Source organism: Coturnix japonica, chromosome 7 (assembly GCF_001577835.2).
Source record: "Coturnix japonica isolate 7356 chromosome 7, Coturnix japonica 2.1, whole genome shotgun sequence".
NCBI classification, from domain to species: Eukaryota; Metazoa; Chordata; class Aves; order Galliformes; family Phasianidae; genus Coturnix; species Coturnix japonica.
The window spans coordinates 10014902-10031156 of record NC_029522.1 but is presented as its reverse complement, the minus strand read 5'-3'; the positions used below and the strand labels follow the sequence as shown (position 1 = coordinate 10031156).

General features: G+C 36.6%; 2 protein-coding genes across 4 annotated transcripts in view; both read left to right on the top strand.

Annotated features, from left to right (window-relative positions):
• ALS2 (alsin Rho guanine nucleotide exchange factor ALS2) overlaps positions 1–2777 on the top strand; it is a 48674-nt gene extending 45897 nt beyond the window's left edge. For all 3 annotated transcript variants that reach the window (XM_032445980.1, XM_015868109.1, XM_015868108.2), the window contains exons 33-34: positions 276–372; positions 1866–2777. In XM_032445980.1, coding sequence (XP_032301871.1) covers positions 276–372; positions 1866–1904 — 136 coding nt within the window. In that variant the 3' untranslated portion in view covers positions 1905–2777. The remainder of the gene's footprint in view (positions 1–275; positions 373–1865) is intronic.
• A 369-nt stretch (positions 2778–3146) lies between these two features.
• MPP4 (membrane palmitoylated protein 4) overlaps positions 3147–16255 on the top strand; it is a 29215-nt gene continuing 16106 nt past the window's right edge. The window contains exons 1-10 of the mRNA XM_015868126.1: positions 3147–4586; positions 7900–8017; positions 9625–9746; positions 10663–10740; positions 11398–11478; positions 11964–12095; positions 12727–12808; positions 14012–14097; positions 15063–15134; positions 15592–15788. Coding sequence (XP_015723612.1) covers positions 7957–8017; positions 9625–9746; positions 10663–10740; positions 11398–11478; positions 11964–12095; positions 12727–12808; positions 14012–14097; positions 15063–15134; positions 15592–15788 — 911 coding nt within the window. The 5' untranslated portion in view covers positions 3147–4586; positions 7900–7956. The remainder of the gene's footprint in view (positions 4587–7899; positions 8018–9624; positions 9747–10662; positions 10741–11397; positions 11479–11963; positions 12096–12726; positions 12809–14011; positions 14098–15062; positions 15135–15591; positions 15789–16255) is intronic.

Sequence of the window (16255 nt, the reverse complement as noted above, 5' to 3'; positions counted from 1 at the left end):
ATTCGCATCAGGCATAAGTTAAGCATTGGCCGTTTGAGAACTCATGCCTATATTAACCTCTCAAGCTTCTCATTATTTGACTAATTCTAAGCTTTTTGTAGGTGAGCAAAATTTTTGGCTTAGTTGTTTGCTTTGAGCTGAATAAATATTGGGAGAGTCAAAATTGAGATGACTGTGTCCTCAGGATGGGGTTAGGAAAATGACTATTTCTTGTCCAGTTTATCATGTGCCATAGCTTCTTCACTTGTCCTCTTTTGTCACCCCTCATGTGATAGGATAAGGAATTTGGGGTCTGAGGTGCACTTAATTGAAGACCTGATGGATCCTTACCTGCAACATGGGGAACAAGGCATCATGTTTACCACATTGAAGGTATGAAATTATTCAACATCATAAAATACACATACTTTAAGCAATGGTGAATGGTTTAGGTTAATTGTGCAAATGTTAGGGTTTAACTTTAAGTTTGTCTCGTTTTTATCTAGCATGAGCAAGTAAGCTTAAAGCTTAGGATAGCTTAACAACTATAGAAACTGCCAAGGAAATGGTGCAGTGTGCAACTGTACTTTATTGAAATGTAAAACAAGTTGCTCTTGACTATTCTGTACTCTCAGATGTACCGTGTCTTTCTCCTGCACCTGAAGAAACCTTATTCCTTTTATAAAAATTGTAAAGAGGTGCTTTTATTTTTTGTGAGACTAAAAATTCTGATAATGCTTAAATCAACGATTCCATCAAGAATTCAATTTTGTGAAATAACACATGCTAGTTAGTAACCATCTCTGTAAGTATGGAAGGTCTTTCCTTGCAATAACCTACTGTACAGCTAGGACCTGCATAGCAAAAGTAAGAAAATAACCAAAACCAAACAAAATAAAACAAACAACAAAAAAACTTGTGAGCAAAAAAGTGTACTTAATTTTTACAAAGTGGAGAAACAGCTTTATTCGGAGGCCCAAATCCTGTACCATATTTTATATGTTAACAAAGAATTGAATATAATTGGTAATTAGAAAGCTCCTGTTCTTTTTTGTTCTTTTTTGTTCTTTTTGGTTGTTTGCTGAATCAGAGTGTTGTTGTGTGTTGCAGTTTTCCTGTATTGTACCTACTTGCTGAAAGCTTAGTCCTGTGTTCTGGGACAGGAAAGAAGGGTTGGGGCAGGCTGCAGGAAATCAACCTTTTTGTTTATTTATCAGCTTGCTGAGATGGTACATAATAGGGCTCCATCAGGAGAGGGGTGGTCAGCAGGGATAGGGAGGTGATCGTCCCTCTCTACTCTGCTCTTGTGAGGCCCCATCTGGAGTACTGTGTCCAGGTGTGGAGCCCTCAGTACAAAAAAGATATGGAGATTTTGGAAAGGGTCCAGAGGAGGGCCACAAAGATGATCAGGGGGCTGGAGCACCTCCCCTATGAGGACAGGCTGAGGGAGTTGGGTTTGTTCAGCCTGGAGAAGAGAAGGTTGCGGGGTGACCTCATTGCAGCCTTTCAATACCTGAAGGGAACTTACTCCCAGGAGGGGAGTAAACTCTTCGAAAGGGCTGATAATAGCAGGACACGGGGAAATGGTTTTAAGTTGAAGGAGGGAAGATTTAAGTTGGATGTTAGGGGAAAGTTCTTTACTAGAAGAGTGGTTAGGTCCTGGAACAGGCTGCCCAGTGAGGTTGTGGATGCCCCGTCCTTGGAGGTGTTCAAGACCAGGTTGGACGGGGCCCTGGGCAGCCTGATCTTGTAAATGTGTATGTTTGGTGGCCCTGCCAGGCAGGGGGGTTGGAACTACATGATCCTTGAGGTCCCTTCCAACCCGGGTAATTCTGTGTGATTCTGTGTGTGTGTGATATGCTAAAATGACCTTTGTTTTAATTTAGGCATGCTACTACCAGATTCAACATGAAAAGCTTACCTAGACCACCATTTATGACGTGTCTGGGATTACCTGCTGAGTGGAACTTCAGCGATACCACTTTTTTTTCCTGACGTGACACTTAAAATTGTGAATACTCTGATGTTTCAGTTCTATTGTTACAGATGAAAACTTTCAGCTACACTTGAACTTTCAATTTTAATATTGAAAAACTGGAGCCAGAGGCTATCTGTGAAGTGGTGATGAAGATCAGAACTTGATTTGCTGAGTACTTGCCAAGAGGAAATAATTTCCTATTCTAACAGATCATTTACTCATTTTAAATTAAAAAATACTACAAAAAGGCATGGCATCTATGTAGAGTACATGTAAAAGTCTGGATCGCATGGCTTCTGAAGCAGTAGGTTTCTTTTTTTATTCCTGGTTTGTCAGCAGAGGTGTTTAAACAGGGTGAGTTGCACCATAGAACCATTCAGTCTTCTTGAATTAATCTATTAGATTTGTTTGTTTAAGAATAGAAATGCTAGTATTTATAATGGATATCCCATAGTGTGTTTTGGCTGTAAGTTCTGAGACATCTTTATAAAAGAGAGTTACTGAATGCAGTATTAATGTACTATTTTAGAACTAATAACACTATTATGGACTTGCCTGTTTACCAGAATTATGTACGGGCATTCACCATGCTTTCTGATTCTGAAATGATTGAAGAGGCACTGACCAGTTCAAACTATGGCACTGAATTAATTACTATATCCGAAGAGTGTTAAGTTTAATTAACCAGGGGTCTAAGGACAAACTTTCTTTAGAAGCCCATGTGATAAGATGATGAAAACATGCTCTTGAGCAACCTGACAGTGAATTAAGTTTGAGACTTCTGCTTGTTAACTTATTTGGTCACTTACATATCAGGATGGAAAAAAAAAAAAAAAAAAAAGACCACCTTGGTGCATTTTAATTATATACTTTCCCTGGGGGGGTTGTGTGAGCGTTTTCTTCTGTCGCTTATGATTAACTTAATTTATATGAATAACACTGATGGATAATTTGGGTATTGTAGGAGCTGTTCTTCACCGTGCCTGGTACAAAAAATAAGTGTGTGGGGGGGGGAAACTGATAATAGAATGTTATAATGGTTTGACATATGTTGAACTACCATAGATAATGCTATTAATATTTTTGAAATAGTCATCAAGGCTTGTGTATTGGCACTTAAATAGAAAGAAATGCCATGTCAAAGAACTGTTTTGAACAGTGACTGTAATGTAGCAGTTTTTGTAATAAAGTAAAAAAAAAATAAAAAATAAAAAAAAAAATTGGTCTTTCTGAAATTATTTTTAGCATTATCAGCAAAAGGTAGAGAGTCATTTTGGAAGGTAGTGCTTAAAAGTATGGTTGTACTTGTTCTTCTTGCAGCCAATAGAGATAATAGACCTCTTCGTGTTCATGAACAAACTCTTTCAATTTTCTGTTTAAATTATACTGAATAATATGATGAGAGATAAACAAAAACATGCTTAAAAGGCAAGCTATCAAATGTTTGGAGTTTTTGGGGAAAAAAGTATGTGCAATGAAGGGTAAAGAGTGTACTGTAGTATAACCCACAAGTTTTAATGCTTTATCTTTTGTGCAAAGTGTCTTTCTGTTCAGTCATGTCTGAGAACTCAATGTACAAAAATGTTTAAATGGAAACTGCAGGAGCAGAATGGTTTCTTGAACAGGAGTTGTACTGAACAACCAGGTAAGGTAATTTTCAAAGGTAAACTCATTACTTATTTCGCTTTATGTAGGAGTGCCAATCATTAAAAGCATTTGTTTTTTTTTCCTTCTAACTGTTCAGCATCATGATCCTCGTCTTTGTGTTTCAGAAGAACAGTTTCAATCATAAGCTTTGACATGAAGAACCCTTTTCTGTACGAGTTCGCTTCCATATTGCTTCTCTGCCTTAAGCTGAGAATTAACAAACTTGAGAATTAAACAAACCTAAAAATCTGCCTTTTGTATCAATACACAAAATATTGTGTAAATAGCAATGGTATTGCTATTTAGTTTGCTGATTATTACAAGCCTGGGCTGGATTTTTTATTTTTTTTTTTGCCTTTCTGAGATATAGCTTAGTTATTGGCTGGAGTGAATCCTCGGATTAAATGCGTTTCTGACATAGATTCCAGTTTACAGCCTACGTGGGCTGTGATGCATTAGGAAATTAATACACAGCAGCTTTCAGTTTTGTATTTGTATTGCTAACCAAGGAATGAGTTAACCTGTAGGACTTCCATCTCTGCTACATCATAGTAATTTATTTTTCTCAACTTTTTTGATGTTTCTTAAGTTGAAAGCTGGATGTTTCTTGTGTTGCACTGGAAATCTGGTAAGGAACAATAAAAGACTAAGGCTACAATGTTCTGCATTGTAATTTGTAGGCATGGTAACTGAAGACGGACCTGAAAAGCTGGATGTCCTATTAAGGGGGAAAGTTGCTGGGAATAAGAAACCACTTAAGTGAGAGACCAAGTGTGCTTTTTATGCAAGAAAAGGGTTAAGGGGATTTGTTCTCCCTGGTAATGAGTAGTTCTAAGGTTAGGTTTCTGCGGATTAGAAAGGAGGGATGTCCATAGATTAGCTAGGGCAGTGAGGATACTTGCTTTACTAACATCCAACAAATATTCTTTCTCTCCAGAAACTCTACAAGAGCTGAACATGGTATATTCTGCACCATTTGCAGGTAAGAGATTATGTACTGTACTGAAATCATTGTGCTGCACAGATTCAGTTCCCCCATGCAGTTGTGAAATTAATGTCTTTTTATAGCTAAGGCAAAACTAATTAAACTTGTGGTAGGTGTTTAGTTCCCACCAGCTAAATACTAGAGATGAGTAGGAATGGGAGAGTAGGAAATGAAAAGATAATTTTTCCTCGTACCTAATCCTCACTGAATAGTCTGACTTGAATGCCAGGTGCTATGTACATTGACTCTTTCTGTTGAAAGTAAATAGACTTCACAACCATTTCTGTTCTAAAAAAAAGTCTACAGATCTATCTCTTGTGTTATGAGAGATACCGTAGAAGATGGATGTGACTCAAATTCTAGCTGTGAACTCCCTAACCTTGTAGTGTATAAGTTGATTTAGTGGTCAGTGTGCTCATCTTGTCAGTTTTGTTTTCAGTCCAGGTTGCTGGCAATAAACAGCTGGAAGTAAAGCTGCCTGTTTCACATGACTATGGTTTGCTGCACTCAAGTATTCTTCTTTGAATGCACTGCTCTTCTAGGAGGTGGTGCTTTTAGCAGTATTACCACCATGTAAACAAGATAACAGCACCATCAGTGTAGCTATATGTGTTTGTTTTAGAAGAAAGGAGGATGGATCATATCATCAGATACATCTAGTTACAAAGAGTAATAACTTACTTTTTAATTTGCAACTTTACATATGCAGGTGTGGTTATCTACATACCGTAGAATGGCTTACTGAATGAATGTTCTTTTAAAAAAAAAACAAACATAAAAGCCCAACACCTGTGCCCCTTCAGACTTCCAGTAATAATTCATTTTTATGTATATAGTTTTAAACCATGTCTCAATCTTTGCTTAAAATATATATTTGTTCTGTTTGTGTTTCACATGGCTTTTTAAGTTCAAGCACTTTGAAGTACTGAAAGTGTACAAAAGCAAGACACTTACTCAAGAGTTTCCAATATCAGCAGAGGGACTAATAAGGTTCATTTAGTTCAGGACAATAAAGTTTTGCATGGGCATATCATTAGAAGATGCTGTGTCTTATTCTTCATTATTTACCTTTGCAGTTTACTGGCTTTTGGTGGCTTACTTATGACAAAAGCTTAAGGGTGTTCTCTGCCCTCAAGCTAATTCTCAGTCTTCAGTATTCCAAACTATTCTGACTGATTTAAATTGAGTGGCTTTCCCTTATAAAAATGCTCATTAAGCTTGTAAAGGAAACCTCAAGTATTACCCTTATAGTGTGTGTGTATACGTCTCAGGAAAAGGAGGTGTGGTGTTTTTCATTAGTTTTCCCCTTATGTAAGCAATTGGGTAACTGGCAAGCTAGCAGTCTTCTCTTTGTCACCAAAAAGGTGGGTCAGAACAATGAAACTGAGATGTATTTGTTTTATTTGTGTTTCTCTACTAATACTCAGTGAAAACCATGGTATGATCTCCTTAGCATAGTATGCAGTGTATGGATTCCTCTTTGTTTGTCTAAACCATCCCACAGTAAAGATTTCTACTCCTAATGTCTTCAGTAATTAAGAAACAGGTATTCATGGCTAGATTTATATGGCCTGCTTACTTGATCTGCCTAATGATGGATTTAAGAAAGCTTAACAAAGGAGGCGGCAAACCTTTAAAGGAACAGAACTCAAGAATGTCAGGGGTAAAAACAATAATTGTGGTTCAAAACCCAGTTGCCAGTGAGCGTGAGGTAGGAGGATTCAGAGTTACATAAATTGTTACGTAGATAAAATGTGGGAAAATAGTTTATAATAGTTTATATAGTGCAGCAATTAAATGCAAGTGCTGTGGTGGAGGGAGATCAAACTATGTATTTGCTGGTCTTTGGAAGGAGAAATCATCATTGTGAAAGTGGTCTATGTGTAAGAATTTCAGCAAGGTGTTTAACTGAGCATCCTGTGGAGGAAGCTTGTAATGAATTACCAATACTCAACATTTAAATGTTTGAATCAGAATTTCTTAAGTTCTGTTTGTTTGTTTGTTTTATTTTCTCCTCCTTTCATTTCCATTGCCTTCTGCAAACAGTTCTGTTATTTAACAGGAGAGAGGAAAAATGGTCTAAAAATAAGTATTGAGTTGTGCAGTAAAAGTGACGGTAATGCCTTCTGCTTTTATAAGCAGATCAAGGTAATGCATTTCCTGCTTTTGCCTTTGGTGTGCTCTGTGCCCTTTTATGTGTTCTGTCCACAGAACTATTTAGAGGAAAATGGTTGCATTTTTGCTTTGCTAATCTAGGACATAAGCTACCATGTATTTGACAGAATTTGAGGCAATCTCTGTACATACAGTGTCATAGTGCTGTTCGCTATTGGCTGATGTGCTCAGATATTTGGTGTTGCAGACCTTTTTAACTTGTACTCTGAAAATTCTCATGTGACCTGTTCAAATACTGTGGGGCTTACAGTGGGGCTTACAGATCTTACAATAACAGTAATCATGTCAGGATGTTCAAATTTGTACAAACGTGATTTGAAGTTGTATCAACTAAGATGTGTAGTGATTCAGCATCTTTGTTACATCTCTCATAAATGGGTTTTTGATACTTTGGTGTAGAAACACAAAGTTATTTCACAAATAAAAATAGGGAAATCAATAAGCACAGGACTGTAGATGAGAGAAAATAGTGAGGAACCGGAGGAATTTCAGTGCTTGGTGCAGCTTTTAAGTGAAGAATTCTGAGCACTCTCTAAGGCAATCCCCTACTGCATTGTTTCTTACTAGAAATAGATTGGAAACCTTCCTTCACTTGTAGTCTAAGGACACACTGTCACTAAGTGTAATCAGGTGTAAATGCCTGAGTCAGATGAGGTAAGGTGTGGGATTTTTTGGTTGTTTAATTCACTTCACAGGAATATGGAAGAAAATATGAAATGTTTGGGAAACTTATTGTCTTGTGAATATTATTTTCCTGGTAATGTAAAAACGTATTTGTTTTGTGTAAAACAACCTTTTAAAATCTAGGAAAATAACTTTCCATGGTTGCACTCTTAGAGCTGGGGAACAGAAGTTATACAAGCAGATTGTTATTTTAGACAGCTTAATAAAGCAAGCTAATGACAATTCCATGAAGAGATAAAATGGTATTTTTGTAGTTGAGATTTATCTCTGCATTTTGGGTATTATTGAGTAACTGACTTTACATTTGCAGCTCATGTCTTCAATTTATGCTTGCAGCCTGTTGTTGCATGTATAAAAATAAAAATGATTGTCACTGCTTTTTTTCTGTTCTAATTTTTGTATCAATTTAATATACTTGATTTTTCCAGCATGAATGTATTCTTTTTCCTAGTTCGGCATCTGTCTTTGTGAACCCTACTTGGCGTGGATGCTCTAGTCAAAAACATAGATGGAATCACCTGGAATGAAAGAAAAAATGGAGATGCCAACAGTCTGCAGTCAGGATAATGGTACTTGTAACTCTTGATTTTCTATTTCCAAGAAAACAGGCAAAAAGTTTTATTCCATGCACATGTGACTTGTAACTTGTGAGAAAGACTATTTGTTTGTTTTACTGCTTAATAATGGAAAATGGAAATGACTTTTGGTCTCTAATGGTAGTAGGTAACTTATAGGGTGTCAGAAGAGAACTACTGCCATTTGTTCTTGGCTTAAAGTCAAGAATTTCTTTAGCTGTATGAGAAGAGTCTAATTTGTAAGAGGGATCTTTTTTTTTTTTTTTCCTCTCTTTTTTTTTTTTTTTTCCAAGTAAATGGTTCTCTTTATGTCAAAACTTTTGCTTGCAGGCAGAGTATGTTGCTCTGAGCTTACTTTGTGCCCAAAGTAGGTAGGGATTGCATTCTTGGAGATACTTAATGCAAGTTCTCTCAGAGAAAGGCAATGAATAATGAGGAAGTGATCTTAAAAAGCAGTGTTCTCTTGGGCAGTAGGAAGTTCTTGCAGCAGATAATCCTTTAAAGTTCGCTGTGTTTTGGGAGATGCATTTCCCTGTGGGGCTTACAGTCAGGGTTCAAAGAATTCATAGAACATTACTTATTCTTAGACGTGTTTAGATGTCTGTTTTCCTGAAACAGGTGGTTTCTTTGGTAATGAGGTACATTTCCAGGATTCCCATTTGGGACACTCAATAATTCTGCCTGATGGTTGAGGTTAGAGTCTCATCTGGAGAAGCTTAGTGAGGAAGTACCTGTATAAATTATTGCATAAAGAAAATAGCTCATTGAAACTAAAGTTAATCAGATGTGTGTTGTCATCATTACAGTGTGGAGTTGATATAGGAAATAGGGAACAATTAACTGACAGTGAAAAAAATTTGTTCAGGAAAGAAATAGGAGCTGGTTTCTACATTCGGTTAGGTGTGGTAACTGGATAATGGCAGCTGATTATACTGTCTCCAGCAGTGAGTACTCAGTTATTCTAAGCTTGCCATAGTTTTAAGAAATTACTATGTTGACTTTGATGCAATTATAAGCTATTAGTGTCTTGTCTTTATTTCAACATCTATCCGGTATTGCACCTTGAAACATGTTTAATATTGTTAAAAACAACAACAAAATTACATAGTAAATCTACTAGTTATGGTCACATTCTATTACTTTGGTGTTAAAAAGCAGAGAGACCTTGTGATTTAATACAGAGTTAAAAGAAGCAAAAGTAGAGAGCCTACTTACTTTAGAAGGATCGTGCATTGTTATTAGTGATTTCCTCCACAGTGTCTGTACTTACTGAACATGGGGAAAGAGACCAGGTCCCTGGCCCAAATTGTGGGTCATCCAAAAAAGAAGTCTATAAAATGAGCAAGACAGCTTTTTGTTAAGCCTACCACTTTCAGTAGGAGATCTGAGCTTGAACCCAGGCTTTGATGTCTGTGGGATTCCCTATATGTTTTTCTCACAGGTCAGTTTAAAATTGCTACTATCAACCTAATAACTGAAGAAAGCTCTCATGCAGTGGAATTCGTTGCAGAAAACAAGTAAAGCAGACAGAGGTCACCTATTAGTTTTGGTTGATCTATTTGTGCTGAAATGTGTTGCACTTCTCTGTTTCTTGGGCTCAGGTTTATCTCATGTTCTGACTCTAGTGCTACAAGAACTGAGTTTGCTCTGTAAAAGAGATGTGAATGGTGTTGGCGTGTTGTATGACCTGCTCAGATCTCGCTGGCTGCAAGCCCTTTTAAAGGTAAAACAATATTCAGCTTTGAAGATTAATGTTTCCAGGTGATAGCTACTTTATTTTGCCATGTAAAGGCATTTTAAAAGAAGCGACACTAAGCAATCCTAGTTCTTATCTCGGAAGTCCAATCATCAGCAGTCCAGGTGAACAAAACTACTTTAACTGTAATGGAAAAAATTTTTTCATTAGATCTGAGGCAAAAGCTCTTTTACTTGATGCATCTGTATTAAGGCTGAGGTGTAGAGGCACAATTTGAATATGATATTGCTCAGCTGTCTTTTTCCACTCTTCTGTGTCTGTTTGGTTATGTATCTTTGCTTGGTGTGGGTACTGATCAAGTCATACTTTTTGGTTTTTATGATGTGACATGCAGCTGGATGCTGTGTGTTGTTATAGAACAGTTTGCCTGGTACTTGTATCTGAATCAACTATATCTTAAAACAAATTCTGTACAAGTTTTGCTTTGCTTTTGTGAGAATTCTAAAGATCTTTAAAATTTAAATATGAGAAAAAAAATAATAATCCAGAATGCCCTTAAGGCCATTTTAAATACAATTGCTTGATATTTATTTTGTTGATCAGGCCTTCAGCTAGGACAAGGAAGCAAGCCACAAGTCAGAATTGACACAGTTCAAGTAGCACTTGCTACTGTCCAGTCTAATCAGCTTTCTTTGTTGGGAAATTGAAAAACAAAGCATAACTGGCTTGCTGAATAATCATATGGAACAACAATTACTTACAGACTAAATTCTAGATGCAGAAGGCATTTGAAGGTTGAGATTTCAACTAGAGCCAGCGAGCTTGTAATGACAAATTACTAGAAATGCAGCATTCTCTTTGGTATGTTGTGTATGTATCTATATAAACAAGAAAACAGATGATACTGTCATTGCATTGTCTTGTCTGTCATGGCATGCAATAGATTTATGAATGCCTCCAAAACTACCTTGGAAAAAGACCAGTTCCTGTCACGCTGCAGGCACGTGCATTGAATCGTGAGGTAAGGCCATATATTTCTTTGCTCACTGATACCAAATTAGTCATCTTAACTGCAGAAAGGCATGTTCTATTATTGTTTGATGTCTCAGATCTGAATACACTATATAAGCTGGAAGGATTCTTCACCTATTCAACAGCTGATAAGTTACTGCCTTAAGAGAGGGAAAGGAAATATATATGGCTGTAATCTTTAGACTGCACAAGCTCTGGCCATACTAGATCATCAATTGTTTGCTTTAACCACTGACTGTATACATGCGTAATTTTTTATCTCACTGTGGTTAAATAAAGCACTTCAACATGAGGTTTTTTAAAAGCTGTTTAGGTTTTTTTTCTAATTGATGATTATTAAATAGTGAGAATTAATGACTAAGTGGAGAAACTGACAGTAGTGATGATATTGGTTGAGGCATAGAAAAAAGTAATTTAGAGCACATGGCACTGTGTCTGAACCAAACTAAGTGTTACACAGTTGCACAACATGTAGCCCAGACTTATTTTGGTCCAGTTTCAGAGCAAACAGTATAGGTATGTTTTAAGTCGTATAACATCCAAGACTTAAGTTTCATCATGTTGTATTTTTCAGCTTAACTTAGAACTTCTTTTAAATTAATTGTCCTTAAGAATTGGTCTCTGTGCTTACTCTTAATTTTATCAGGTGGTAGAGATGCTTTATGAAGCCCCTCCATCTGGAGATATCAAAGAACTAAGACGATTGCTGAGGGCTCCTCACTTAAGGGTAAGTACTGCCTGAGAAAATAAAGTTGTTCATAGTGATGTCTGCAATGGGGATGGAAACAGATGAGCAGCTGCTCACAGGAATCAGCAAAGAAGCCAGAAGAGGCTTAATTTCCTAGTCATGGGCTAACCTAGTTGAGAGTTCATTTGGGACCTGTGTACCTGCAGTACCTTTTTTCTTTGAGTTTCTTTGATATTGTTTCTTTGATATTGTGTGTAAAACCTGCGTTGTTATTCTCCAAATAACAATGTTTCAACTTCTGTAAGATTTCTTGAGGAAGTGCAGGGAGAAACTGTTCTTAATTTTTTTCAGTTGGGATTGCTAAATGGAAAGAAGAAAGTCTGTGTAAAAGGAACTTCTGTCCACTTAGGAACTTAACCTCTGATTTCTGTTTCCTCACCAGTAACTGTTTAAAAGTAAAATCTATTTTGTTGTATGATCTTTGCTGATAGGTTGGATTCTCTGTTTGTTTTTGCTTGTAACAGGCCTTGCTATCTGCTCATGACACTGTGGCCCAGAAAGATTTTGAACCAACACTCCCACCACTGCCAGACAACATACCTGAGAATGAGGAAGCCATGAGGATTGTCTGCTTAGTGAAAAACAACCAGCCTCTGGTTAGAGAGTTTACTGATATCTGTCAAATCACTACAGCTTACCCAAGTGCTGGATAATGCATCACGTGCATGTTGGTTTATTTCCAGGAATGTCACGCAGATTGTTTGTTCTTGAGGTTTTTATAGAACTGAAGATTTATAAGAACTATTAAGATTGGAAAGGGCCCTAAGAGACCATCTGGTGCTGTTCAGTGCAGGTTCAGCTAGAGAAGGTTGTTTGTGGCCGGGTCGAGTCAGGGTGTGAACATCTGGCAGATGCTTTTATCCCATAGAATGTAAAATGTAAATAGGATCGAGAGTATTCCCAAAACAGCAAAGACAGAAAGGAGGATAGATTAAAGGGTTTGTTTGTGGTTATAGTCAGTATTCTGACTAATCAGCTCGGGAAAATATTTCTAGGAGTCTGAGGTTAATTTAGTGTGATGAGAGTTAAGGATGTTGGATGATTGAGTAGCACTATTGCATAGTACCAGTAATACGTTCTTCCCAGATCATGTGGTGTTTAAAAAATATATTTATCCTTTAATGCCTTTTTGTTATTGGAAGAAAGATCAGACCTGTAATTTGAAAGAAAACTTAGGTCATCTTCGGTGATGAAACTGTTGGGTTTTTTTGTTTGTTTGTTTGCCAGGGTGCCACTATTAAACGGCACGAGATAACAGGTGACATAACAGTTGCCCGTGTGATCCATGGTGGGCTAGCAGACAGAAGTGGTAGGTATAACTTGAAACAAGGTAATAAAAAAATTCAAGGTGAAGTAAGATTTATTAAGATAACAGCTTTACTTCTTCAGTTAGTTTTCCCTTATGAACAGGCAGATGTGTACACCATACAGTACTGTATGCATCGATCCATTGGACTGAGTTCGATTCTGCTTTAATTTTTGTTAGAGCATGATGTGTGTGAGACAGTTGAGGTACAAATCCAGTTTTCCATTATTCAGGTGTTGGAAGCAAAGTCACATAAATCTACTATGAGATTGATCATTAACAGCCAAAACTGATGTAGTATAAAGCTCATTTCCTGAATGAGAAATAGAATTATAGATAACTTTGTGTAAGATAAAGGGCACTAAGGAATGTGTCATAACACCTTTCAGCAGTGGTCTATTAAACACTTTGGTAGCGTATTAGTTTCGAAGCAAAATTGAGAGACTCTCATTGGAAACATTACTGCTTTGTCATCCTAGAATTATATGCTGTCTGTATTCCTTGGGAAGTATAACTAAAGTGTAAAACGTAACAAATGAAACTTATCTGTAATCATCATAAAGTTTCTGTTAATAGTTCTGGTTCCTGTGTAGAGAAGAAAACCCACACTGTAGGCAGCAGCTGAATATATTCTTAGTTTGATTAAATATTTTAAGTTAAAGGAAACTGGTATTCTTTATTTTTCAGCACCTAAGCAGTTAGGAATTTCTAGAAATCTCATTCCAGGTTTCATGGTTTATTAAGATGCTTGGAAATTATCTTAAGGAAGGATGCTATATTAAAATGCTTATGTATGCTTTTAAGGCAAATCATCAGTAGATTGCATATTGTATAGAGGAGGTGAAACAGGCTGCCCAGAAGAGTGGTGGAGTCACTGTCCCTGGAGGTTTTTGAGGAAAGATTAATGTGGCACTGAGGGACATGGTTTAGTGGGCATGGTGGTGTTAGGTTGATGGCTGGACTTGGACATCCTTAATGTTTCTATGATTCTAAATATGGAAACTGAAGTGTTCAGAGTTTTCATGTCTCACAGAATCCCTGGTCTTATCCGGGGACAATATAGTGTATTCTCGTGTACCTAGCGTATGGAAACCTCTACAGCTGACATATAAACCTGTGGTATAACTTTGTTCCCTATCCCCCACCAAGATCATCCATGCTGTGATAAAGCTTCTGCTGCTACTTTCATCCTTGTTTTTACTATAGGGTTGCTCTATGCTGGAGACAAATTAGTGGAAGTAAATGGAGTTTCCGTTGATGGACTTGAGCCTGAACAAGTTATTAATATTCTGGTACTGAATCTCTTTTAAATCTTCTTTATACTTTGAGGGTAACAGTATACTGTTCCTTTTCCCTACCTGTGCTGCCTTCCTCTCCCTAGAAAGATTGTTTCACTGCCATGGATAAAATTCACAGCTGCTTATAAAATCAAAGTCTGGTGCAAATTCAATTTAAAAATCGAACACATGGATGTAACAGCATCAAATCTAACTTAATTTTGGCCTTATGTAGAGAAAAAAAAAAAAAAAAAGGTAAATTATTTATTTATTTGGACTTCGCTGGTGCATAGTTTTCCTTGGAAGTCAGGTCATCTTCTACAATAATGTAGTGGCAAGGTGCTATTGTAATAAAATTCCATCTTACCAAATGAGCTAAAGCAGCATGAAATTAATACACTTGAGAGTTATGACTTCACTTGCATGAAAGCACTTGTCAAATTATTTTGAAGGAATTTGTTGATCTGTCTCTTTTTCTTACTGACCTTGCACACAATCTTTTGGGTTTTTTCACTGCAGGGTATTAGTGCCAGTGAGGAAGGTCGTGCTATATGTGATCAGTTTCAAGTCTTTCTGTGTGTTATTTCCCTGGGCATACTATTTCTAGATAAATTTTAGCTTAAAATGAAATGCTTAGTTTCCAAATATAAAACATTTTTCCTCCCCCTTTACATCACCTGTCTAATCAGAATTGCCACTAATTCAGATTAAGTTTCAACAGAAAAGTTAGGTTTGAGTTCACATTGAATATATTCATAACAGAACATAGCTTTTCAGTGAACTAAAAATATTCAGTAAGATTTTGAAGTTTCCTTCTTGATTTTACTTCTTAAAAATAACACAGTTGTATTAACTCAGTCTACCTAATTCCATTTGTAATGTAATAACATGAAAGATGTGTTGTGTTAAGTTTGAATGACACAGTTTGGTAACTTGTGTTGAATGCCAGTCATGTTTTATCCCTCTCTTTCATCATTTAGGCTCTTTCTCAAGGAACAATTATGTTCAAGTTGATTCCGGTTTCTGATCGTCCTGTCAGCAATCAAACAACAGTAAGGGCTGCTCTTTTTTTCTATATTGGTACTGCAAAGAATTGCTACAATAATGCTTGTCTAATAGCGTGATGCAAGGATGTGGTGTTGCTTAGAAGTTTACTGCAGTCACTAAAATGTTGCTTGTTCTTCTGGCTACCTCTCAGCTAACATCTACATGCTGTTGCTGAAACAGTAAATAGAGTAAGCTGAAGTATAGTTGTCTCAGATAATGAAGATGTTCTTAGAGCTATGTAGAGGTTAAAGCTCAATTCTTCTCATAATTTGAGTCTTCTCTCTTTGCTGTTCTACTTTTTCTTCTCCATAATGACTTGTTAGGATTCAGAGCTTGATCTTGTTTTTAAAGCTTAACTTGATCATTAACAGACTTAACTAGCATACATACTTGGCATTGTGATTATAAAGGTTATGCTGTATCTTATGTTCTTTTTTTTCGTTTGCTTGTTTTTTTTACCAGATGTATGTGCGAGCAATGGCAGATTACTGGCCATTACAAGATCCTGCCATACCATGTGCTGATGCAGGTTTGCCTTTCAAGAAAGGTGAAATACTCCAGATAGTGGACCAGAATGATGCTCTGTGGTGGCAGGCTAGGAAAGTATCAGATCTCAGTGCATGTGCTGGACTGATACCTTCAAACCATCTTCTTAAAAGGTAGAGTCATCTTAATTTTTATGATTTCTAGTCACACACACACAAAAAAGCCAGTTATTTAAGTCTTGCTACATAAATTTTCACCATTCATAGCAGTAGGATTCAGTTACCTGTATTTTTATAATAGAAGTTGAAATCACACTAGGTTGTGATTGAGGCTGGAAGCAAAAGGCTCTCTTCTCATTCTATAAGTCTGTAGGCTTATATGCCTGTCCTTATATGTTTACTTAAAATATTTTTGTGCTGCTCATTTGGAAATTACATTTAAGCAGCTCTGATAGCACGTAGCTTTACTGCAGAATTCTGGATTGGGCTAAAAAATATTAATATTTCTATTTTTGAAGTTTTGCACCAGCTCAGTAGTAATTAATAATAAACATTCAGTTAATATGGCTGAAGCATCATGCCCTTGTGGACTGATGTCTTTCTTTTTGTTTTAATTTTTATTTTATTTTTATCAATTTAAC